Genomic DNA, 27,092 nt, shown 5'->3' with positions numbered 1-27,092 from the left:
TCATCAAATTCATGGCTTTACTGGACATGGCTTTAGGAACACTCATGACCACTTCGTCTATCACTTGTTGAGGAGGGGCAGGTCTACCTGTGGTGTCCATTGTTGATGGTGATGACGGTGGTAGTGGTGGTGTCACTTTGGGTTGTAGTGGTTTGATGGTGTTGTTGTTGTTGTTGTGCTGCTGGCGCTGCAACTCTAGCATGTGTTGCAACAATTGGTTGTATTCTTGTTCCCGCATGTGAAAAGGCTGCTGTGACCTCTGCATCAACGCGTCCATCTCTTCCAAATTTTGGAGACGTTTCTTTTCTCAAGAGAGGTGTATGAAGTGTCTGACGATGACGTTGTTTGGTGGCCTGTAGACTTTGCCATGTGTCTTCAGAAACCAACACCATCTTGCGTGCGTACTTCATGGTGGCACACCACACACTGATCCCAACCTTCCTGGTGTCAGACCATTTATTACTTTCCTCCAAACAAAGAGGATAGGGCAGAACCAATAAGAGGTATGAGTCCTCCTAATAATCCTCCTCCATGTTGAAGAAGTTTACATTTCTTGCTTAGAGGTACTTGTTTTTTCATGAGCGTATTCAAGACTTTACCGTGTTGTTGCAAGTTTTGAAGTTGCGTCGTGGTCATGGGAATATTGCCTGCATACAAGTTCACCACACATTCACAAAGGGCACGGATGAGATAAGTAGGAGCATGTTTGAGAATGGCTTTGCGCATCCCTGGAGCGGCAGCACACAAATGACACAGAGCGTGTTTCTGTTTCCTGAGGCACTGAGACATTAGCCTGAATGAGGCACCTGATCTGCAGCTTCTCTCTTTTATCAGGCAGTGGCAGGAGGTAGTTGCAACTGTTGATCTGTCTTCTTGGACTTTCTTTGGGTCCTCATGTGCACAAATCGTCTGAGAGCATCAGCTTGATATGACATTTTCATGAGCCTTTACTTTTGGCTTAGTAGTCATTGTTGTTGTTGTTGTAGGTCGGTGGCGCCTGGTGTTACCCTGTTTGAGGAGAGGTGCTTGAAGATAATGTTGCCATTGCAACAGGATACGTGTCAAGACCCCTACAAGTGTTCCACTACCACTGCGTTGCATCAGGTAGTCAAGACGTTCATACATAGGCAGACGTGGATTGACAAATTTAGTCAGGGTATCATTATGTCTCTGCAACCACGTCTTATGTTGAGCTTTCAATGGGATGTGTCCTGCTCTCAGGTTCCGCACGACAATCGCAAACCACTGCAAAAGACGATTTCTTCCTTTGACGGCAAGGGTTGTCGCATCCCTTCTCGGAAAAATAGACGGTCTCTTGTCTTTTTTCTTCCTTCGTGGGGGCTCCTGCTGCTGCAGACGTTGAAAGCGTTGAAGATTGAGTTGGGTTGAGGGTGCTTATGAGGAAGGCCGTTGTTGTTCCTGACGTTGCTTGTTCAAGGGTACCATCGAAGAGTAAGACGGACCTGGCGTGGACTTATGCTGCTGCTGCTGCTGTTGCTGTTGCACAGGTTGAAAGCGTTGAAGATCATGTGGTGACGAGGGTGGCGAAGGTGCTGATGATGTTGAAGGACGTGGTGATGGCTGCTGCCGACGATGCATGTTCACGGGTACCATTGAAGAGGGAGACGATCCTGGTGGTGAAGGAGTCTTGTGAAATACAGAGGTCACAAGTCCCTGTAGCGATGAGGGGGAGACCATACTGTCATAGACATCATTCACCATCTCTTTGTCTTTGTTCTTTCCCTTCGTAGGATGAACCTGTTTCCGTCTTTGCCCCATGATGGATGTAGGTCAACTGAAGGAAGGTCTGAGGGTTCACCTCCTTTTATGAAAGTCTCTTCATCTCATAGAATCGGCACATACACGAGGGGTAATTCGGATCTCGAAAACAGGCGGGCGCGTACGCGATGGTCTTGCAACGTGGTTGGCTTCAAGTCAAAGAACAGGTAAGTGTAAGGCTCTCGGGTAGCGTCTTCATAGGCTTCACGCAGAAAAGGAACTTTGCCTGGAAACACCTGGCGAGCCAGACTGTCGATCTGCGATGCATCTCTCGGATTTTTAAAGAGGACCATGTAGTGAGCATTCAGACTGATGGTGCGATGTTGCGGCAATTGAGCAAACAAGTCCTGAGTGAGATACAGCACAGATGTGTTTCAGTGATGACTTTTCTTGATGAACAATCGCAGCACTTCGGTTTCTTCTTCTTTCGTATTGTCCCCCAGCAAATCATCGATGACCAGCCAATGTGGGGCCACCCCTTTTTCGGGCAAGGCGCGATCCGCTTCTTTCATGCTGTGCACAAACTCAAGAGCGACCCCTCAGCGGTCTGCCATCTCTTCCAGTTCATGATGAAGCGGTTGCCATTCGCTGTACACCCACACGATGCGATGGGGTGACGTATCCAACACCTCGGGGCGATACATCTGCTCCATACATGATTTCACAAAGGAACTTTTTCCTGATCCCGTGGGTCCCGCGATGAGCATCGTAAAAGGATGGCGTAGGGTCAAAGGGCTGGTCATGACCTCTTCATCATCATGTGACACCAGGCAACTGATCCTTTCAAGCATGACCTTTCTCTTTTATCTGGTATTTTTTTCTTCCTATCTCTCCCATGACCCATACAATTTCTTATGAAAAAAAGAAACACCAAAGTCGGTCCGATTTAGAAAACCGGGGCTCAGACCAAGTGTCGGAACGAACCCATCAGCACGATGCGTTTTCGACCAATCAGGAAGCAGGGTGTCAGTGCCTCTTCTATAAAAAGAGCGAAGCCACGCACACCGTCACAGTCGAGCACTGAAGGAGAGATCAATCATGTCGTCTCGATGCAGCTGTCTGACATGCCAGACCAACAGTCAACAATGCCAGCGGAGGATGAAAGTCTATTCGTAGACAATAGTTGGCTACCCACAGGGTGAATCGGAGACGATCCTATCGCAGAGCCCACACTGGTTTAAGAACAAGTCTGAGGCTATGGCAGCATTACAACAAACTATTCAACGCGGAATTGACATACCTGACTGTTGGGGTGGTCCGTATTATTATCTAGTATCGAGATCAAGGAAAGTAATGTAATCAAGGAGACAACCCTTGTCCAGCTTGTTTCCAGTTTGTTTTCCAACGGCCCTTTTCAGGGCCACCAATCTCTCCCGAAAGAACGATTTCATCCTTTGCTTTCCTCCAACCCCCAAACCGTGAACCCACCCCCGCCTCCTCCCTCCCTCCCTCCCTCCCTCCCTTCACCACCACCCTCCCTTCACCACCACCACCACCTTTTCTATGTTTAGAACAACAACAACAAAAGATTTTTGACGCGCTTCTTTCAATGTCGATCCTGTTCACCTTTTGACGTGCGCTTCTCCGGGTTTTCCCCTCCTCCCCGGAAACGGAGGCGACGCCATCTTGGAGGCGTACGCCACCGGAAACGGACGTGCCGCCATTTTGAATGCGCACGCCACCGGAAACGGATGTGCCGCCCTCTTGGAGGCGTGCGCAAGTCCCATCATGCCCCGCGCGCATGCGCAGGTCACGTGACCGGAAGTGACGTCACAGAGGTCACATGATCCTCTCGACCAATCAGAAGCCAGGAGCGGTCCTGGAATCCTGAGCGGTCCTGGAATCCTGAGCGGTCCTGCACCTTCTATGGTCTTTCCCTCAGTCAGATACCATAGCAATTTCACGAGTTTCCTAAAAATGGGATCTAACGAGAATGAGTGTGTTATTTTATTTATTACCCACGTTAAATTTGTATTTAAATGTAAATACATTACAACTTTCGTTCGTTGACAGACCAAACTGAAACCGCTTGCAAAATCTGGTTACACATGAATATTGATTTATGCCAAAATATGGATATTGTTGACATTTCTACGCATACGCATTAACAATAAGCGCCTGCAGTTGTGTTTGCAAACATAACAGCACCGACGCTCAAGATCCTTTTGGAAGAAATTCTTCAACTTATGGTAATTCAAGCGCCATGTTTTTATTACGCAGGACACCAATAAGAAAATTTGAAAAGTCACATTAGCGCCGCGCTTTGAATATCGGACCAACAGACGGTCACTCGCACTGCCGGGGTCCCGTCTGTGCAATCAAAATTGTTGAGTTTCCTTGATCCATCAACTGGATATAGATCTTATCCGTACCATTTTGGAAGAGGGAAAAGACATTCTTGTTAACTGTACCATCGTATGCTGAAGACGTGAAAATCAACAAACTCAAGTCTGCTTGCATGTCAGTGACAGCTTCGAACGATCGAAGGGCAAGGTCACCACCGGGATAAGAAAAGGCAACCGTGATCTACTCACAGCGTTTTACGCTAGAGATAGGGAATGTTATTGTTCAAAGTTTGGGATTTTTGTGGGCCACAAAGTCAAACGTCAGGCACACTTTCGCGGAGTTTACCGAATGATTTGTATCGGAACTGTTCACTTTTAGTGATCTGGTCGTGCAATCATGTACGTTCATTCATGAATAACACTTCCCGAAACAGAGCCACAAAATACGCTTCGAAGGGGACACTGATGGCACAACCGGAACATCCCAAGTAAGTCTAGATAAATGTCCCGATAGTTTAAACAGACTTCATTTCACCACGCTTTTCCTTTTACGTTAAATCAAATTGGGACCCTCGATCAATGATCGGTAGTCGTACATTTTAAATGGATATAGCTTGATTATATAATGTCTGTAGAAGCTCTATGCATTACTTATATAGAGTGCAAACCGAATTTGACGTGTGTGACTATCTTGTTGGTTAAATAAAGTGTTTGTAAATATCTCTCGTTCTCATGAATTTCTTCAGTTATGCCTTGTAGTTGCAAAATGAATGACGCCTAGCGATTTTTTTATGAACGAAAAAAGTAGTTCCGGTGTTGACAGAGGTCATGGTTATCCAATCAAAACGAATAAAGCAAGGTCAACCTTGTACGACACACGTGTGACGTACGGATTTAGTATCTTACCACCTGTATCCTCACCACGTGGGTAATATATTCGCATACAATTGTTAACCTTTAACCATGTTAACCTTAACCAGGGTTCATAGAGATCTTTGGACTTGAAATTCAAGCACTTTTAAAGCACTTTTCAAGGTAAGAAAAGTTTGTTTTCAAGGAATCTTTTCCGGTTTAACAACGCCCAAATCCCGCAAACTTAATCCCAAAAATGGCTGACAGTTATTCTGGTGACGACTGTCTGAGATTTTAGATCACTTTCCCCCAATCGTACTGATATCAATTTCCTTCTTGCAGCAGCAACACAATGCCTTGTTTCCCCATGATTTGAACACAATTTTAAGCAAATGTTCTGCTTAGCTATTGCTGTTACAGGTAAATCTGGCATTGATAACCTCGTTTTGATTTTATTGAGAACGAGTTTTAAGGTTTGTTTAGGAGGGCGGACGATCGCGAGAGCGTACAGCGAGGCAATGTGACTCGATCTCTGACCTTTTCAGGACCTGTGACAACCATATGGTAGTACTCTGACATGAAAATGAATATATGACATGAATATCAGACTGTGGTACAGCCAGTGACATGAGAGATCTTTTCAGACGAATGCGTGGACGGGGTAGTTTAACAAGGGTTTACCAGAGTTCATATATTCATAAAGACAGTGTCGGCTGGATCTGTGTAAATTATCGTGGTCTGTTTGGCAAGTTTTACAGCTCTACGAAGACTAATGATTATCTGTGTGTCCTCAAGCCGGACATTTAATGTACTATCTTGAGGATTTGCTTTAAGATCCATATACCGTGCTCATCTTATGAAAACCTGGAACTGGTAAATATCCCACATGCCATTCCACCCTTGGACACTCCAGCAAATACCAATGATTTTGATTTTAGTCAGAAAACAGATTTGTGTACAACTACTGAAGAAAGCACCCCAGAAATCTACGAGTAACCCCCATTCACTGGCATTCCAGAGACCCAACAGCCATAGCCAGTCTTGTCGCTACCATTGAAGCTAAGGCTTAGAATTGGTCTTCAGCAACACAAGCTTGTCTTAAGAGGCGACTAACAAGATCGAGTGGTCAGGCTTACTGACTTGGTTCATCATTTCCCAATTGCCAATTGCTATGGTACCTTACTGACGAATGCGTTGTTAAAAGTAAACCATTTGATGGTCGAGGTCGGAAATGTGTTCAGAATAATCTAGCACAGGCCAATTTTGTAGCTGCGATGTCCTGTAAACGGTGACTATCTATTGACCTAGATGGTACAAACAAACCATGTGAGGATTGGAACATGGTCGAGGTCTGAAATGGGTTTAGAACCCCTTGGGACACTCCGACACACGCCAATTTTGTAGCATTGATATGCCGCGGGGGTTGACTGTCTTTTGACGGCGTTGGTACAAGAAAACCATGTGAGAATTTGAAAACGGTCGATGTCTGAGAAACCTGGGAAATCCTACACAGGTCGATTACATAGCGGTTACATGCCGCAAGCGGTGCGCAACGTCTGACGGCATCGGCACAAGAAGCCACTTGAGGATTCGAATATGGACGATGTCTAAAATGGGTTTAGAACACCCTGGGACACCCCGACACACGCCAGTTTCACAGCCTCGATGGCCTACAAACTTTTGACGGCATTGGTACAGGCAAACCTTTCGAGTAATCGAACAAATTCGAGGTCTGAAAAAATGCGTCGTCCAACATTGTCCTGAAAACCTAATATGACAGTTAATATGACAACTGAAGACACCATATCGAATTTATTATGCTGAAAAGTTTTCACTATTTGGTATCGTTATCGCACGTCATGTCGAAATATAAACTTGACATTTACAACCGGTATAAATGACCAGTACATATGTTTCCGATACAACGTTTTAATGTATCAAATTGGTCCAGGAAATCAATGAAACATTTGAAAAATCTACATTTTTTTATATTTTAATATACCAAAAGCTGTCAGTGGTGTAACAATCTAAAAAGGTTTCCCCAATGAAACTATTGTTTCTGTTGTTAGACAACGGAACTCGCTGTTTCAGGCAAACGTTGTTATTCGTTAGAAATTCATTTTACAACTGACGAGGGGGCACGGGTGGCCAAGGCATCTAAGGCGTCGCGATTCTCTATGCAGAGTTGCGTCCTTTGGGCACGCCAGATTGTGGGTTCGAATCCCGGTTCGCCCCGATAATGTTTCTAGGTCTGTAGGCAACATATCCGTGCTCGTAGGTTTCACCGAAATGGTCAATATCTGAGACCTGCATCACTTCGGGCTTTTCTCACACATTAAACTGACACGCCGTGATATGACAGTAATACTGTTAAAAGCAGCGTTAAACCCAACACACTAACTCGCTACAACTGACGAATGATTATATCCACACACACAATCAAGGTAACATTCTATACTCACAACTGTGAACTTCACCGATATACGATTCACTTGCTATCATAACAACACCAGAACTTCGGGATTGAGAGTTATATCCCTTATATCACTCTGTTGACTGATACAGTTAATTGAAGCTGCAATGCCTAGGCAAACAGTTGTTGGTTGCCTTGTCTACTACAGCAATGTATTTGTAAAATCAAATATTGTTTTGAGAAAATGTTTGTTTCTGCTTGATACATTTTTTCAAATAACAAAGTTCGTATAGTCCTCATTGTTTAAATTCATTTTTTTCAGATTATCATTATGCTTTAATATGCCATGCCAGGTACAGTTATGTTTAAAAAGGACAACACTGAAAATTAGCATCTGTTAATTAATATGATTTGCCCCATTGACCAGAACCATTACTCAAAGCAATTTCATTTTCACTTCTTATTACACACAATCCCCGAAATTACAAATCACATATCATATTTTAGTGTCATGCAATAAAAGGATATTTCTTTACATAAGTGCAAATTAAACATGTTCTTTATATGTTTGTGATACGCCAATGAAACTGGCCGTTAACGCACATCTCTCCGCATTTGACATGGGCATGGTTGCAGGTATCTACAAATGAGGTAATAATACATTTTCTAATACACATTGAATGTTATATTGACATGTGACCCATTACTTAATTATCAGAACTATTGAATGAGTGTAAATGTTCAACACAGTGACGTCATATTGTCATTGGTGTTACACTAATTTAAGCTCTGTTTTATGAGATTTTATTTTTGTTCTTACCAAAAAAATCCATTTTCTGTGAAACATGAAAAACACATTTTAATCACGTTTACCTTTTACTTTTCTTAAAAGAGTAACTTAGACATTTCATAGTATCATGTGGCCTAATACATTAAGTCATTGGAATAACAGTAGTGTTGTGTGGTATTCATAAATTCTCTTTTGCATATATGTTATGATGTTTTATTTATCAAAGAACTTATTTCAGCTTGAAAACGCTTTACCATGACAATAAATACATATATGTTTCATTAGAAGGACCAGATTAAGAAATATCGCAAACGTGTTAGTGGGAACGTGAATTGTGTCAATGGTACAACAAAGTCAAGCAACATAAGTTACACATTTGCTGACTGTTTAATTTTTTTCAGTTTCCTTTCAGAACCTGATCACATTGGAAATGAATCAAACATGCATTAAATTATAATTAAACTATTTTAACAGTAGCATAATATTTTGAACTATTCATCATGTTATTGTCAACGGTGTTATATTATCCCACTGACAGATACACCAGTGACATGTTTTGAATATTGATGCATTCTTAAAATGACTTCTCCCTCTGCAGAGAAGCATGTGTTCAAAAAAAGAAATGACAATGTCTATGCATCTAATAAACTAAATCTGTTGCATCAGTGCACATGTTATAGATACCAATGTTACACTTATGACAACAAACAAAAATCTGGTGTTAGTAAGTGACCAGGAGAGGGATATTTCAGTTTCGTCTCAATTTTCATGGGTGATTACTTTTATTTCAGCTATTTATGAATAGTAATGCCACTGACTGTGGGTTGTTTTTACAAGCATATAATTGCGTATATGTATGCCTTTAATAGATTGTAGACTAGGTTATTCACAAGGTATCATGAAAAGATCATAAATGAGCCTTATGAATGTTACAAATTGGTCACAGCATTTCATTTTATAGGAAAATTGCAAGCTCAAAACGATGTCACAGTTTAGGATATATCTGTAAATTGAGGTTTATTTTTTTCCACGATATATTTATATCGGGTGATTTCAAATTTTGATTTTGTTTCACGTGTTTAATATCATATACTTGCCAAATGCCGTCGCTGCCAAGGAACGAGCATCCTTTTCCCAAGATGGCTGCGTATTTCTTGAATGAGTAAACATACCAGCATCTTGGTTTATTCCATTTACGAACTTCAGTTGATACCTTAATGTATCAGATTCTTTCTGAATTAAAACTTTGGAATTATAGAATATATCGTTACGCGTATCGCAATACGTCCATCCCAAGACAAAGTCCACTGACAAGACAATTTACCGTATTTGGAATTATTCGAACAATTATTAATGTGACTATATTACGTAAAATTAAATATTTGGTAATCAACTATATTTTTTATTTCCCCTCAAAATTGTCATTTTCTGAGAATTATTCAACTGACCATAAAAAGGACGAATTTGATAATGACCCATAAACACAAATTTTAACAATGGAATGCACTAAACGTGAATGTTTAAACAAGTATTATAGCTATAATGAATGGAATTATCATAGAAATCGCCAGCATGTTATCAGAAATCTGTGGGCCACTGTAATTTGATAGCAGTCCGCCTTTCCCTAACAACGGGCTGCTCTCTAGTCTTTGGCTATGTGACGTCATTGGCATCACATTGGCATCCTATATTATGCTCATTTGCTATTTGTAAAACAGTAACCTCCGTTGTTCTTTTATTAATAGTCACGAAGGTTGTTTCTTTATATATTAATGTCTCTGCACATCACAATTAATTATCTTACAACTCAAAACAATGCTGTACCAGAATGTTAATGTGAAATATGAAAAAGGTGTTGGGAAATCCAAAATGGCTGATACTGATGGCATGTGTAAATAACGAGCTGTGTAATTATTTCGGAAAAATTCCGATTTAGTCGCATTTCTGGAGTCAAAATCAGAAATTTCACGCGCGCCCAAAATTTATTAATGGCACTAAACTAATTCTAACGGCCTTCGTTTAGAATGCAGTACCACAAACTCTTCAAACTCGTAATTTGTGGTATTTTGGTGCGAAACAATGCCCTGTGATGTCAGGGGTCATCGAGCCCCTTCTTGTCACCTGTCATCTCTACAGCATTGTCATTGAATACGCACTGCGATGTTGAGAGTTTTGAATATATGTTTACTAAATATAGCCTGCGGCGACACATTTTATTAGGGGGCTGAAGTCAACGGCCTCACGTCAGAACGGCCTAAAAAAAGTCAAAATGGTCACAAACCTATGGTCAATACAGCCACAACAAAAACGTCATAAAGGCCACAACAGAAAAGTCAAAATGTCCATTTATAATAATAAATGAATATCCAATGAGAGCAGGATGTGTACAGAGTATACACGTTAGATGTTGTAACAATGTAATATTTACTGAAACCTACGTTATCAACCCACCACAAAACTAAAATAATCGTAATAGCCTTTATTCCCGTAATACAACGTCACCAGAAAGTCTTTAAAAAAAATATACATTATATAATCAAATTATATAGAAGAAATTGCACCAACAGGAAGTGATAATTATTATTTTGTGGTGTGTACTAACTACTGTTTACTGAAACCTACATTATCAACACACCACAAAACTAAAATAATAGTTAAAGCCTAAATTGAGAGCTACTACCTGATATTTAACAGAAAATTCATGCATTCTGCAAAATGTATATAGAAAGTTAACGTTTATGTAATAAACATCATCGAAACATCATAAATGCAAACAATAAACCTCATTTTGTCAAAACATCAGTTGTGCAAGAGGCGGGTTTTTTACTGTGTACATAGTGGTCAAAGAACACTGATCTTGTCTTCCAACGACCCATGCGCATAATTGTATCTGGTTCAAACCCAACGCCTATAGCCTTAGTCGCCCCCGTCGGCCTAAAAGATTTAGTTGTATAACATCCACCTAAACCTGCTAATCTGATTGCTTTGTTTAGGGTCGAACCGAATGTTGCAGCAGTTATTGCCCTGTAAGATCGTTGCAGTGTCAGAAATACTGGCATATCCTGTTTGGGCCTAACACCATCTGTCCGTTCTACGTACACTTTAAGAGATTCAACCGGGTAAACTTTTCTCTTTGATCCTGGTGGGAGATGTACCTCGAATCATGACCTGTCAGTATCATTCTTTATACCATGTAACCATATGGTTGCGCTATCATCATCATCATGGAAAAGTACATCATCCGTTGAAAATACCACTTCTTTTTGACATTGTCATTGGGATCAAACACAACGCCTTTGGGGGCTATATCCGAGTGTCTCAACATTAATGTTAAAGACAACAATACAATAACCTTTAACCTTAACAATTTTAGCTGTAAAGATTGTTTGGCCATTGACGAAATAAATTGATAAACGGTTCCACAGGCATGATCTTTGACCGTTTACGGGGTTGTAGAGTATTAGATGTAATCAATGCTTTGATCATCACATTGACTTGGTAATTGTCCAAAACTGACCGTTTATTATCATGACAAAATTGTTGTAGTTTCTGAATAGCTCAGTTGTACACTTTAAGAGTGTTGGGTGCCAGACAAAGTGGTAGTTGACCTATGGCCCTGTCTGACTAACCTTTTAGTTCTAGATTCCGTCTCCACACACTCTCCAGGCGTATAGGCGCCATTTGTGATTTCTCAAAGGTTCCACCTTGCTCGTTGAACTTAGAATTGTCCAGGAGGTCTTTGGAATTCGATTTGGGGGACTGGTCAATATCGTTCTCAGTTTGTGAAACCACGGTCTGTTTCTCCACGCAGGTGCTATGATAGTCGCGATTGCTTTTTCCTGGATGACCTTGTCTATGACCTCTGGTAATAGACGGAAGGGCGGATTCACAAAGTTGTTGTGAATCCCCCAGTTTACTTGAGACAAAGCGTCCACCCCTGAACTGCCCGGGTCCTAAAATCGACTGTTGTATGTTCCCAGCTGAGCATTTGACATGGTCGCAAAACGGGCTACTGAGTGGGGTCCCCACAGTCTGTCTATGTATTGAAATAGGGCTTGATTCAGTTGCCACTCGTATAGGTCTGGGAGACGACTGAGAGCATCTGCTTCTACATTCTTGCACCCAGCCAGGAAGCCTGCTTGAATATGAAGGTTGTACTTGTGAGCCACCATCCATATTGATTTCATGTATATTGTCAGGGGCAGACTTGGACCTCCCAGTTGATGTAGCATACTGCAGATATGTTGTCGGACAGAATCTTCACAACTTTTCCTTTTACACTTGGACCAAAGGTGTGCAACGCCATGCGAATGGCTAACATGTCTCTGTTGTTTGAGTGAAGTCTGCTTATCTGTGGAGGCCCAAATCCTGCTGCCTGTTTCCCGTTGCATACCGCGCCGTAACCTGTCAAACTTGCGTCTGTAACTATTTGCACTGCAGGTTATCGAATAATTATGCTTTGTCCATTCCAGTTATCAAGAGCAGTAAACCACCACAACATATCTTCCTTAGCTGGCGAATCTTGTGTCAATTTATCGTCCCAACTATTTCTTCTACTAAGAAGTCTGTATGTACTACTGAGCATTAGTTTCCCTTGGGCAACAGCCCGGAACACTGATACACACTGACCAGGGATGCGAGCCAACACTCTTGCCTCAATCCTAGGCAAAACAATACAAGGCCTTATGTCTTTCTTCAGTTTCCCTATCCGTGATGAAGGGATTCTCAACTGAGCGAATTCTCCGTATGTGCACATTATGTAACCCAAAAATAACTTGGTGTTGCTTTGTTCTAAGTCTTATCCAAATTGATAAAAAAAACAAGCTTTGGAAGAGTGTTCACTAATTGTTCGTTTTGTGATATTATATGTGCAGGAGTACTCATAAGTAGAATGTCATCTACATAACACACAACTCTCCGTCAAAGAGATCGCAGATACCTACCAACTGGTTTGAGTATTTTACAAAAATAGTACGGAGCTATTAATATGCCAACTGGGAGAACCTTCCATCGATAAAATGTATTTTGCCACTGAAACACTGAAAGATAATCTCTGCCATCTTTGTGTATGGGAATATGATGAAATCCGTTTAAATGTCAAGTGAAACTGAACTATCACCTCCTTCAACACACTGTCTTATTGTTCCATTGTCCTCACATTGGTATCCCTGTTTTGAACATGTACTGTTCAGCTTGCGTAAATCATGTATCAATCGCACCCCCCCCCCCCCCCCCCCCCCCTTTTTAGGTGCCAAAAAAAGAAAGAAATTAAAACATGTCAGTCTAAGGGAGGTAATCCAAACTCTAACTAACACAAATGGAAATCTAGTGTAGACAAAACAAGGGAGACTATTCTTGTCACCTTAAACGCTCTCTTCGCAGTGTTCAAATGTTTAGCAATGTTATACAATGTTATATTTAATGTCTGACTACAATAAAATCAAAGTTTCTTACTTGACCGCTGACATTTTATAACTGGAATTTGTTGCAATGTCTTTCGATATGTATTGTCCCCCTTCATTATTGCGAGTGGTAGGGATGTTTCGACCCGTGAACACGTCAATGCGTCCAAATCCACGTGATCTGAATCCTCGGCCTCTTGGTCGGAACGGATAGCGTCCACGGTAGGATCCCCGATCTTGCTGTACTGATACTGAAGATACGGACGGCTGCAGGGTTTCTCAGGTCGTTTATTGCGTCTGGAGTAAAACCAGAGGTATTTCTTCCAAATGTGCTGAACAATCGTGCGGTTTCAGGATTAACAGCATCACAAGAGCAGCATATTCATCTTGTAGATAACGAATATTAGCTAACAGTACAACATAAAGATTCTAAATATTTTCACTGTCATTTGACTCAATGTTTGTAAAATTTTCAAACCTGTTTCAATATACCGCGCACACTTTGCTATAATAGAATAGGTTGTTTGGTCCTGGCGTTTTATTCCTCCGCGAGAATCCTGCAGTTTGTGATCGGCAGCTAGCTTGACACGTTGATAACTGTCCTTGATTACTTGACATTCAGACTGCACATCAACTGCATTCGTCGCATTGTGTCCTGATGTGCCAGTTGCGACTTCAGCGTTGCTAAATCCGGGACTCGGTGAACTCGACGCACTTTGGGGAACATGTCCGTCATTTTGGGCATTCAATTCAAGAAACTGTTGTATCAACGCGTTGGTATGCTGTTGACTCCGCAATAAACATTCGAGAGTAATGTACGCGTTTCCGCTTGCTTCCCGTCAGGCTGCGCAGTACAAGCCGGGGCGCTGATGGTTTTGGGCAAAGGCAAGAGGGATGTGACTAAGCTAACAACAGTAGAAACTAACATTTATAGGCCACTAGTTCTTATCATGATAACATATAGCAAATAAAACTACTAATCCTTATGATACCTGAACTATTGGGCAGTTGTGCAAGGACAACAGGACTAGTACCAATTTCTAACTCTGAGCTAGGTCAAATAATTAAGCACTCTTCTTACAACATTTACCATAACCCTGAAACATCCACACAAAGACGAAATGGTTAATAAACAATTAACGTTTACCTGAGTCAGTCTTCTTGTGTAACCGTACAGTGGCGACATGAAGACCGAAAATAGAATCACGTCCTATATAAAGGGGCATTCTATTATTCTATTAGGGGTGCATATGTTTGTATTCTATTTATGACTGTTTGTTCAACATTTGACAAGCGGTTATTTACACATCTCCAAACACTGTGACTTTAATTACTTAAGTCATTAATATTGTTGTTATTAATTTACCTTGTCTGTTTTGTACATATCTTTAAAAGTATACCATTTGACCCTGATTCAAAATTCGAACATTCGACAGGATATCTATATAATGCGCATGACTCAAATAGCAGATTCGCATTCGAGGAGGGTAGACGTCAAAACGAGGTAAGCGTCACTTGTATTTTTTCATTGAAGGGGAAGTAACGTGAGCGTATTGATTGCGATTTTGTTGCGAATATCATGTTTCCTGGAGAGAAAAAATAACCCGTTGAAAGTATTTGAATATCCAAGTGAAAGTGCTGAAAGTAACGCTCCGTATCATTCGTCACCACTCGCATGTGTTTCACTGACCGACGATAAGGCTCGTTCCCCTCTCGAAAGCTGCCATACCTAGGAATGGCGCAAGCTGATCAAAGTGCGCCTCGGGATATGAACACGCCTCCCTCTTTGGATAACAAATTCTGATGCATATCAATATTATTTGCTCAAATCCATGGATTTGATGTTTTATTGTCAAGATATCGAGTCATACTAACCAAAAGAAATTACATTGCTTCTCGATTATTTGTTTATTGCCGCCCTTTCTTGCACGCTGTATTTTCCCGGAAAAAGCATTTTCAATAAACTACGATCGGCTTTTGATGGATACAACCGAAGTTGTACCGCTGCATTTGACCGAGTTTCCCACAGCGGTTGTGCACGTATGTAACGACCAGAAGTAGGATAAACACCATAGGGTATTATATGTGTCGCTTGCAACTATGTATTTAATCCACAAACAGTTAAATAGGAGCAAAATAACCTCCACTTCTTGTATCTTTAATTTTAACTTGCAAATTTCGCCAATGACAGTGCAAAGTGGTAATGCGGAACGAAAGCTGAATACAATTTCTTTTCATTCAGATCAAATGCAAATTGCAAAATCAAGTGCAAATTCGTATAAAATTGTCGTGTTCCTTATTATCTGTAACTACTATCCATCACCATGTTTAATTTCTAATCAGGATATGACTACCAAATCTATTATTTGTTTGTCCATTATATCACAACCTAAAATGTGACTATGTGAGCAGTTGACATGTCTAACAATAGAGTAAATTTGCACTTAAATAGTTATCTTTGCCACTTTTGGACAGTGTTGTTCTTTAAAACAACAAAAGCCAAATGGAAGGAAACTATTCTTGATCTTATATTCTATAGATGTAAAATGTATATGAAAACTCCTGGGTTGTTTGTGTTATGCTATTTTTCAAGAGTTATAAGAGTTAGACATAGTTATTCTGATACACAGGAGGTTAAGTATTGGAGTATACACTCATGACACTGAACAATGGCGTTGAAGTTCACTATATACAAATATGCAATGATTGCAAATATAACGTTTATCGTTCGCCAAATGTATGCTTTAGTACAAATATGACAGAGCAGTCACCACTACTAATGTCGTATTATTTCACGGAAGAATGTGTCCCATTTCTTTTGTTGTTGAGATATTATTGTTTTTGGGTGAATTTGGAACAATGTCGTCGATCATGAAATTGAATAATGTCGTCGACAATATTCTACCGTGTGGGTGGGATCTGATAGCGTATCGTGGGATTTAACTGTGATATTTGTGTCAGTTAAGAAAGAGTTTATGAAAATCCTCAATGTCCCATTTACGTCTTTTTTCTGGTTTTTGGATGAGGCAATTGTTACAAACCATAGTGAATGCTTTGCTGAAGTCAATAAATATGACCAAAGTGTATTGTTTTGTGTTTCCATATTGATGATGTAGTGCCTGCAGTCCATATTTTATTGTACAATTGTACAATTGTAGAAAGTTTGTATTTTGATGGGAATTTTTTTTAAATGATGTAGCTTATGTTATCTCGTCCTGTGGCCGAGGCTTTTAAGTGTTGTTTGTAATTCATGAATTTTGATTACTTTGTTGCCATAAGTGTTGTTGTTTTGAAAGTAACAAAGACTGTTTTTATAACTGTCCTGCCTGTGATGGATTGTGTTTTTTTTCCATTGGCTCAAAGTCTGTAAATTGGGGTTGTGTGTGGATTTGATTAGCTCGGTGTATATATTCCTGACTGTCTTGTGTGGTGTCCTTGCTGTCTATCACTCCCTGTATTTGTGTCTGCCAGGGTGGGGTTTGCCAGTTAATGAGTAGTCCATCAATGATGGGAAATCTAGAAGCTGTAGTTGGTGAGTTTGGGCCAGGGAAGGTAACTTTAAAGCCTCGGCCGCAAGTGTTTACATATTATTAGTTGATATTATTTTGATTTTAGGCAGAGAGCGAAGGTTTCTTTAAGTGGAGTGGTTGAGTTGGCTGGAAAGACAAGTAGTATTAGGTTTTTATTTGAGGGTTGAATGGAAGTTTCTTGTGCGCGTGTGTTTTGTGTGTTTTGTTGGATGTCTGGGAGAGATATATGTGGCTTCTGTTGATTCTGTTCCTTATGCTTTGTGTGGGATGGGTGTTTGCTGGTTCGGGGGTGAGATGTTCATTGACGGGTAGGGAGGGTGTGAGTATTTCCAGGTCTAGTTGTGGAAACTTTGGTGGTAGTTGAGTTATGGGGGCGTGAAGTCTTGAAGTGTGATGGTGAATATGATGATGATGGTGGGGGCTCACAGAGGTGAGTGAGTGAGTGAGATGACGTCTGAAGACCATGATGGATAGAATAGAATGAACGAACGAACGGAAACACATGCAGATGGGCCCTTATTTTATATACCCCTCTTTTTGAGTACTTTAATAGAGATTTAAAAGAATTACTAGCACATAAAAAACATCATTTTCTGCATATACGCTTTAAATGTTGTGTTATTAATCTGCTACTCAGTTCTTAATCTTAAGGTAAGCCTTTAATCCGACTGTCCTTATTAACAGAACAGAACAGAACAGATATTTATTCATGAAAAGGACTTGGGCTTCTGTCTCTCGTCTAGCAGATACAACACAAATATATATTGACAATGGAGGTGGGACTCGATTTCATATTTACTGAAAGGAGGATTTAATATATTTAGACATGTATAACATTTGTGTTTTACAACTTCTTTATAGCAGGCTATCTTTTTTAATTCAGATAGCCTTTCCCAATAATTTTCATGTATATATTTTACTCTGTTATCTTTATATTTGGGACATATTAATAGAAAAAGATACTCATCTTCAAGTACGTTAACACTTCTAGCTTGACAATAATCACAATATCTTAGGGCTTTGATAATGTTGTGATAGCGTCAAACTTCTATTTTTAACTTGTAACTCGATATTCTAATCATTGTTACATATTTCCTTAGACCACGTGGTAAAATATTGAGATAAAACTCAAAACTAAAAGATACATCTAGATTTCTGGAATCAACTTTCTACTGTTATTAAGATCTGAGTTCCATCTTTGTATTTAATTATCAATAAGTCTTTGTTTAAACAAAGAGGCAAATGTCATAGGATTTACAGCCATGGGACTTAACGACACGTATGCAAAACCATTTGTACACAACATACGAGCAATCTTTTACATACCCTGCCCAATTTTCACACTTTTACCACAATGCTGCAAACAAATATTATATGCAACCTGTAATATACAATTACAAGTATTATTTAATTTAAACCAGTACTTCCAAATTCTACAGAATGTATAAAAGTAAAGAGGATACCGACCTAGTTCTCCATATACTGCAATATTAAATGGCTTTGAATGTACATTTATTACTTTCTTACAGAATTTAAGATGCACCAGTTCAATTTCAGGTGCGTTTACCGTACCCCATACCTCACAACCATAGCACATTGTAGATGTAACTAAATAAACAAATATTTTGAATAATGTTCTACAATTTCTAATATTTGAGAACAATACATTCATAGCTTTTACGCCTTTCCTAGCTAATGTTTTGGCGCACAAATAGAATGATCCAGTACTTGTAAAAACGTTTCCCAAGTCGCAAAACTGTTTGACCACTTCAAGCAGTTCATCATTTATAAAACATTTTTCATTTTTATGGGCGAACGCGGTTGGCCCATGGGCGAGCAAAGTTTTATTTGATCAAGACTCATGTTTTCTTATTTGCAAATACTTAAAGGTGTGTCAACAAGTATCATGACACTAATGCATTTGCTCAAAGTTCATGTTGTCATCTCTATTTGACAGTGAGTCAGTAAGTTCATGGTATAGTCGGAATTGTAAATCGACTTTTCTCGCTAGTATTGCAAATACATACGTTTGTGTCCACAAGTATCCTGAGTCATTATTCAACTGAATTCTTTAAGTTATTTCACCTAATATTTGGCGTTATAAAATACTTGACTCATAGAACTATTTATGTTTATAGCCTTCTTAAAACATTTGGCAAAACATTTCAAATCAACTATATGCAGAACAGGGCATCTTGCAAACGGTGGAAAGTCAAGATTAATTATGCATATGTTAGTAAATAGGTTTTCAATGACACATATCAATGTATTTACATAGTAATTTTAGCAATTTACTATGGGAGCAAAATAAAAGCTTTTCGTTCAACTTTGTCTTTGAACTTATGTACGTACTTAAATATAATATTTTGGTTGCGATTTTGCATAGATATCAGACAGTTAAATACAAATAGCGACGCTGCAAAAGTTGAAAATGAATAAAAGAAATTTAATACAAGATGAGCCTTAATAATTTCAAGATGTCTCAAATGTCAACTCAGTCTTCTAATTTGTACAGTTTCTTTTGTACTTTTTGATTGATAATGATGATACATTATACATTCAATAGCATCCTTATGTATTCTCCATATCAAATATATCAACACACCATGACAAAAGTAGAAAATGTTACTCCGCAAGCCTCAGAGTTTTGCTACTTTAATCACATTGCATTCATATATTTGGTACCAAAGGACGTCATGTGATATTCACTATTCTGATATACTTGTGAGTGTGAAACCATTTAAGATTAATGGTATCAAAGATATGTGTGACATCTAATTCCAGGTCCATGATTGGCTACTCCTCCGTGGTGCCGTGAACGTAATTCACTCATAAGTTACTCGTGCTATAGTCGAAATCACCTACGTCAGTGTTGGAACTCATGTGTGTGAGTAGGGTACACATATCTATTGTGAGTTTGGTATTCACATAATTTCTGTTATTGTATTGATATGATTTCTGTTTTCATTTTTTTATTTGGTTGCTCTGTTTATATATGTTCGAGTAGCTGTCCATCTCTCAGAAATTGGGTTGGTTTGGCCTCGCTATTGCATCTCTTGGCTGCAGGTGATCTACGACAGATAGCAGATCGAACTGCAATTCTTGTTTTAACCGAGCCCGGACTGGGTCATAGATTTGACATTCCAGTAACAAGTGAGCAATGGATTCAGGTTGATTGCGAGATGGGCATACCCTGTCACAGTGTCAATTGTGAATTCCTCAAAGTAATATAGTGCGGTACTTATAGTGCATGTGAGATTATACTCAGGTTATGGATAAGTTAAATCTATATGACGTGTTCTTATTCTACCTATCAATGTATTTAATGAAAAAAATGCAAAACAAACTCAACGGTTAAACAGTTTCCAATATTCTATATCATTGAAAAAAAATACCAATAAAACACCCGCAACTCGACACAGATCAAACGCAACTTACAAACACAATCATAATCTGGTTAATGAGTATCACTTAACGAGTTGGAGTAGCTTACTCTACCCACAGAATGGAGCAGCTCAGTAACTAGTAGGTAAGACCAGGCAGTAACACTGGTCACACTTGACAGGACAGCAACCCACTAGGGGTGCGACGAGACCGAGCGTGATTGTAGGACGCCTCATGTAGATACGACAGATGATGTCGATGATTGTTCATTTAAAAATAGAACATTTGTTTTCTGGAATGTATCAGGACTTAATTCTAAATTAACTTATCAGGACTTGATCGATTATTTAAACTCATTTGACTTCATCGGCATAACAGAACCATGGATGAAAGATAGAGACATAAGTTTGATATTTCCAGGATTCAAGCTATGGATCAAAGAAGCTGAAAAGATTTCCAACTTTGGTAGACTTTCTGGTGGTATTGCCATATTAGTTAGACAGCAACTTGTTAAATATGTAAAATGGTCTAAAGTTTACGACAGTGGCATTTTCATGCTGTTAGATAAAACCGTATTTGGATTTAAAAAAATTTGCTATATTCATGTGTCTATGTTCACCCTGAATGTTCGACTTGGTACACAAACCCTTTGAGGCAATGCAAAAATGGTATACAAATATTACAAAATGACTTACTTGATACACTAGCACATTGTGATGATGTTTATTTGATGATTGGGGGAGACTTGAATGCCAGAACTAGCACGGAATCTGATTTTGTAGAAGATGATATCCTTGAATATCTCCAGGGTCATGATAACAGTGTATGGGGATTTCTGTTAGACAATTTCAGCTTAAAAAGATTGTCTGTGGATTTATCTTTGAATAATTTTGGTAAGAGCTTACTTGATTTATGCAGTATACTAAATATACATATTATGAATGGAAGGTGCGGGTCAGACGCCGGGGTGGGAGATTTTACTTTTATAGGTAACCAGGGTGCGAGTGTGGTGGATTATGTTATTGCCTCGTCCGAGTTGTTTGATATGTGCCATAGCTTTGACATACCGTCTCGAGCCGAGTCATCACACCTTCCTGTCACGACTAGTTTACGTACGCTTCTAGTAAATGACCCTATGCCACGCAATACACGTAACAATGCTTCCTTCAAATTTGTGTGGGTTGAAGAGAAGGCTGAACAGTTTAGAATAAACCTTATTTCTGGGACTGCGAATGATTTACTGGAGAAGGCTGTAGATGTAGCATTTGTTAATGTTGAAGAAAGTATTGGGTATATCACTGAAGCTGTTATTATTGCTGCATCAGATACGAAGAAAATGAATAAGGACTGTAAATATGATCAACAATGGTTTGATAGTGAATGCCAGTTACTTAAAAAGAAACGATGTAGACGTTTAAATAATTTTAGAAAGAAAAAGGATAGAGGATCACTAACCGACTATAATAGAGTAAGAAATCAGTACAACGATGTTTGTAGGAAAACAAAGACAGAATATTTCGAACAAAAACAGAAACTGTTGGAATCAAGCATAGATAATTCTAAAACATTTTGGTCATCGCTAAAAGCCATTAAACCAAATAGACATTGCAAAAATGACATTGATATTCAAGCCTGGTTTGAGCATTTCCAGGAACTGTTTTCAGTTCCATTAAGCCATGACAATAACAATTTATTTGACATGGAATTCATGGAAGATAAAGTTGACAGTGTAACAGATGATATTCTTGAATGTCCAATATCTAGAGAGGAAATTATTGACAGCATATCCAACCTTAAAGATAACAAGGCATCTGGAAATGATAATGTGATAGCAGAGTTTTTTAAACATTCCTCAGACATTTTAATACCATATTTGGAACTAATTTTTAATATCCTTTTAGAGAGATCATATTTTCCAGATAATTGGACAGTTGGCATTATTGTCCCTCTTCACAAACAGGGCGCAACCAGCGATGTTAATAATTACAGAGGCATAACTCTCCTAAGTACATTCAGTAAAATATTTACTTCAATTATTAATAAGAGACTTGTTTTCTGGGCGGATTCTTTGGATAAGATAAGTGAGTCACAAGCAGGTTTTAGAAAAGGATACTCCACCACTGACAATGCTTTTATCCTATATTCTATAATTCAGAGATATTTATCAGTGAAACGAGGGAAGCTATATGCTGTATTCGTAGATTTTGCAAAAGCTTTTGACTCTGTGTAAAGGGATAACTTGTGGTCACTCTTTCAAAGACATGGGCTAAGTAGCAAAATTGGAAAGTTATTATGCTCTCTATATAAAAATGTGAAGGTGTGTGTCCGGAACAATGGCGCTATATCGGATACTTTTGTAAGTAGCAGGGGTGTCCAACAAGGGTGTATATTAAGTCCCTTCTTATTTTCCTTTTTCATAAATGATTTGGCATATCAAATCCAAAAACAATTGCACTGATGGAATACAACTGCACCCCGAAACTATTAAATTATTTCTGCTTCTTTTCGCTGACGATATAGTCATGTTCTCGAGCACAATACCTGGCCTGCAAAAGCAAATACATGTATTAGAGAGTTATTGTGACGAGTCAAAACTTACTGTAAATATGGATAAAACCAAAGTTGTAGTTTTTAAAAATGGTGGTAACATATCCAGAAAAGAAAAATGGTTTTACAGAAGGAAGCCTGTAGAAGTTGTTCCATTTTATAAATACTTAGGCTTGTGTTTTACAAGTAGATTAACTTGGTCAAGGAATGCACATAACATTTCATTGCAAGCCAAGAAATGTTTTGTAGGCATATTAAAAAGTCTTAGAGTTCTGGACAATGTTACATATGATGTTTATTTTAAAATATTTGATACAAAAATAAGCCCGATGCTATTGTATTGATCAGCAATTTGGGGCCTAGAACATTTGGATGTTTTTGAAAAAATACATTTATATGCATGTAAACGGTTCTTGGGGGTAAAATCTAGCACAGAAAACGCAAGGGTATATGGTGAATGCGGACGGTTTCCCATGTATATCAATAGTTAATAAAAGGTTATTGAATACTGGGTCAATCTATTAAATATGCCATCTTCAAGATACCCGAAAAAATGTTATAATATGATGCTTCTCTACGACAGCCTTGGGAAACAAAATTGGGCATCAAAAGTTAAAAACATGTTATACGAATGTGGATATGGTTATATTTGGTTACAGCAACATGTAGATATGTCACAACATTTCTTCTCCCGTTTGACACAGCTTTAAAAGATATGTACATTCAAAAATGGCATTGTTCTTGGTCCAGTTCTAGAAAAGCAAAGTACTACACTACATTTAAGACTACTATTATACTAGAACCTTATCTATTAAGTGTAAATTTACATACGTTTAGAACAGCTCTTTCTCGATTCCGTTGTGGCTCACATGATCTATTTATTGAAACAGGCAGATATGAAGGTATTGCAAGAGAACACAGACTTTGTAGGATTTGTAAAACTGATTGTACTGAAGATGAATATCACTTTTTATGTGTATGTCCAGTATATGAAGATTTAAGAGCAAAATATCTAAATAACTATTTCTACCGCAACCCAAACGGTAACAAATTTTGTAAATTAATGACTTGTGATTGTACAGAAACTATTAGAAATCTATCAATGTTCATTTATCATGCCATGAAACTAAGAAAATGTATGAATTTGTAACACGCCCCACACATTGTACTATAGGCCTTTGGCCTCATAAGTACCATGAATAAAGATTGATTGATTGACTGGTCTGTCGGATGATTTGGTCATCTGACAAATCTGATGTCTGACAATCAGGAGGGAACTCTATTTGCCCTGTTGCTATTAGAACATATAGAAACGTGTTCATTAAGTGAGATCTTTAAGAGTCGATATTGTATACAGTGTTTTTACAATATTGTTAACGTTTTTTTTTTAATTTGAATCAACAATGCCATTTCGAAGAAGACAAACTCCATACATCCTACACCAGTTAGATATAGAGGGCACACTCTTTCCATGCTACACCTGCAGACTACAGAAGGCACACGTTATACATTCTACACCTGCAGCCAGCAGAGGGCACACTCTATGCAACCTACACCTGCCGACTACAGAGGGCACACTCTATACATCATACACCTGCAGACTACAGACGGCACACTCTTTACATTCTACACCTGCAGACTACAGAGGGCACACTCTATACATCCTACACCTGTAAAGCATACAGGGTACATTATTTTCATGCTTCACCTGCAGACTACAGAGGGCACACACTTTGCATCCTACACCTGTAGAGAATAGAGGGCACACTCTTTTCATGCTACACCTGTAAATATAGAGGACACACTCTTTTCATGCTACAGCTCCAGATTATAGAGGGCCCACTCCATACATCCGACACCTGCAGAATACAGAGGGCATATTCCATACATCCTACACCTATTGAGTAAAGAGGGCATACTCGTAACATCCTACACCTACAGAAAAGAGAGGGCATACTCTTTACATCCTACACCTGCAGACTTCAGAAGGCACACTCTATACATCCTACACCTGTAAAGTATAGAGGGCACTCTCTTTTCATGCTAAACCTGCAGACTATAGAGGGGACTCTCTATACATCCTACACCTGCAGAATACAAAGGGCACATTCTGTACATCCTACACCTGTAAATTATAGAGGGCACACTCGTTTCATGTTTAACCTGCAGAATATAGGGGACACACTCTTGACATCCTACAACTGTATAATATAGAGGGCACATTCTTTTCATCCTTCGCCTCCAGACTACAGAAGGCACACTCTACACATCCTGCACCTGTAAATTATAGAGGGCACACTCTTTTCATACTACACCTGCAGACTATAGAGGGCACACTCTATACATCCAATACCTGCAGAATACAAAAGGCACATTCTATAAATCCTAAACATGTCAAGTATATAGGGCATACTCTTTCCATTCTACACCTGCATACCTCAGAGGGCATGCTTTTTACATCCTACACTCTACACATCCCACACCTGTAAAGTTTTAGAGGGCACACTCTTTTCATCCTACACCTCCAGACTACAGAAGGCATACTCTATACATCCTACAGCTGTAAAGTATAGAGGGCACGCTCTTTTCATCCCAAACCTGCAGACCATAAGGCATACTCTATACATCCTACAGCTGTAAAGTATAGAGGGCACGCTCTTTTCATCCCAAACCTGCAGACCATATAGGGCACACTCTATACATTCTACACTTCTATAAGATAGAGGGCACATTCTTTTTATCCTGCACCTCCAGACTACAGAAGGCACACTCTATACATCCCAAACCTGCAGACCATATAGGGCACACTCTATACATTCTACACTTCTATAAGATAGAGGGCACATTCTTTTCATCATGCACCTCCAGACTACAGAAGGCACACTCTATACATCCCAAACCTGCAGACCATATAGGGCACACTCTATACATTCTACACCTCTATAAGATAGAGGGCACATTCTTTTCATCATGCACCTCCAGACTACAGAGTGGCACACTCTATACATCCTACAATTGTAACTTATAGAGGGCTCATTCTATACATCCTGCACCTGCAGGCTACAAAAGGCACACTCTATACATCCTACACCTGTAAAGTATAGAGGGCACACTCTTGTCATGCGAAACCTGCAGGGCATGCCTTTTACATCCTACACCTACAGCCTACAGAAGGCACACTCTATACATCCTACTTCTGTAATACACAGAGGGCACACTCTTTTCATGTTTAACCTGCAGACTATTGAGGGCACACCCCAGACATCCTACACCTGCAGACTATAGAGGGCACACTCTAAACATCCTACACCTGAAGAATACAAAGGGCACATTCTATACACCCTACACATATAAAGTATAGAGGGCACATTCCTTTCATCATAAACCTACAGACTACAGACGGCACATTCTATACATCCTACACGTGCAGAATAAAGAAGGCACACTCAAAACATCCTGCACCTGTAAAGTATAGAGGGCACATTCTATACATCCTACATCTCTTAAGTATAGACGGCATAATGTTTACATCTTACACCTGCAGCCTAAAGAAGGCACACTCTGTACATCCTACACCTGTAAAGTATACAGGGCACATTCCTTTCACCCTACACCTCCAGACTACAGAAGGCACACTCTATACATCCTACACCTACAGACTACAGCAGGCACACTTTATACATCCTACACAAGTAAAGTATAGAGGGCACATTCTTTTAATCCTACACCCTAAGCCTACAGAAGGCACACTCTATACATCCTACACCTGAAAATTATAGAGGGCACACTCTATACATCCTACACCTGCAGAATACAGAGGGCACATTCTATACATCCTACATATGTAAATTATAGAGGGAACATTCTTTTCATCCCACAACTGCAGCCTACAGAAGGGACACACTATTCATCCTACACCTGTACAGTATAGAGGGCACCCTCTTTTCATGCTAAACATGCAGACAATAGAGGGCACTCTCTATACACACTACACCTGCAGAATACAGGGGACATACTTTTTACACCCTACACCAGCAGCCTACAAAAGGCAAACTCTATACATCCTACACCTGTACAGTATAGAGGGCACACTCTTTTCATGCTAAACAT

The 27,092-nt window shown here is 39.4% G+C and overlaps 2 protein-coding genes across 5 annotated transcripts in view; one reads left to right on the top strand and one right to left on the bottom strand.

Moving 5' to 3' along the window:
• The window catches only part of LOC139445999 (WASH complex subunit homolog 1-like), a 136,144-nt gene extending 121,440 nt beyond the window's left edge, over positions 1 to 14,704 (bottom strand). For 2 of the 3 annotated variants that reach the window (XM_071227268.1, XM_071227265.1), the window contains exon 1: positions 13,574 to 13,880. In XM_071227268.1, coding sequence (XP_071083369.1) covers positions 13,574 to 13,587 — 14 coding nt within the window. In that variant the 5' untranslated portion in view covers positions 13,588 to 13,880. Of the gene's footprint in view, positions 1 to 13,573; positions 13,881 to 14,668 lie in introns of those variants that run through there. The other variant, XM_071227266.1, reaches the window with a different exon arrangement.
• Positions 14,705 to 14,976: 272 nt separating this feature from the next.
• Positions 14,977 to 27,092, top strand: part of LOC139445127 (uncharacterized) — a 119,375-nt gene continuing 107,259 nt past the window's right edge. The window contains exon 1 of one of the 2 annotated variants that reach the window (XM_071226226.1): positions 14,977 to 15,025. The gene's annotated coding sequence lies outside the window, so the exon portion shown is untranslated. The remainder of the gene's footprint in view (positions 15,026 to 27,092) is intronic. The other variant, XM_071226225.1, reaches the window with a different exon arrangement.

This window comes from Haliotis cracherodii, unplaced genomic scaffold (genome assembly GCF_022045235.1).
Source record: "Haliotis cracherodii isolate W230 unplaced genomic scaffold, xgHalCrac1.p SCAF_6, whole genome shotgun sequence".
In the NCBI taxonomy this organism is placed as follows: domain Eukaryota; kingdom Metazoa; phylum Mollusca; class Gastropoda; order Lepetellida; family Haliotidae; genus Haliotis; species Haliotis cracherodii.
The sequence above is the reverse complement of the archived record's forward strand: the minus strand, read 5'-3'. Positions and strand labels throughout refer to the sequence as shown.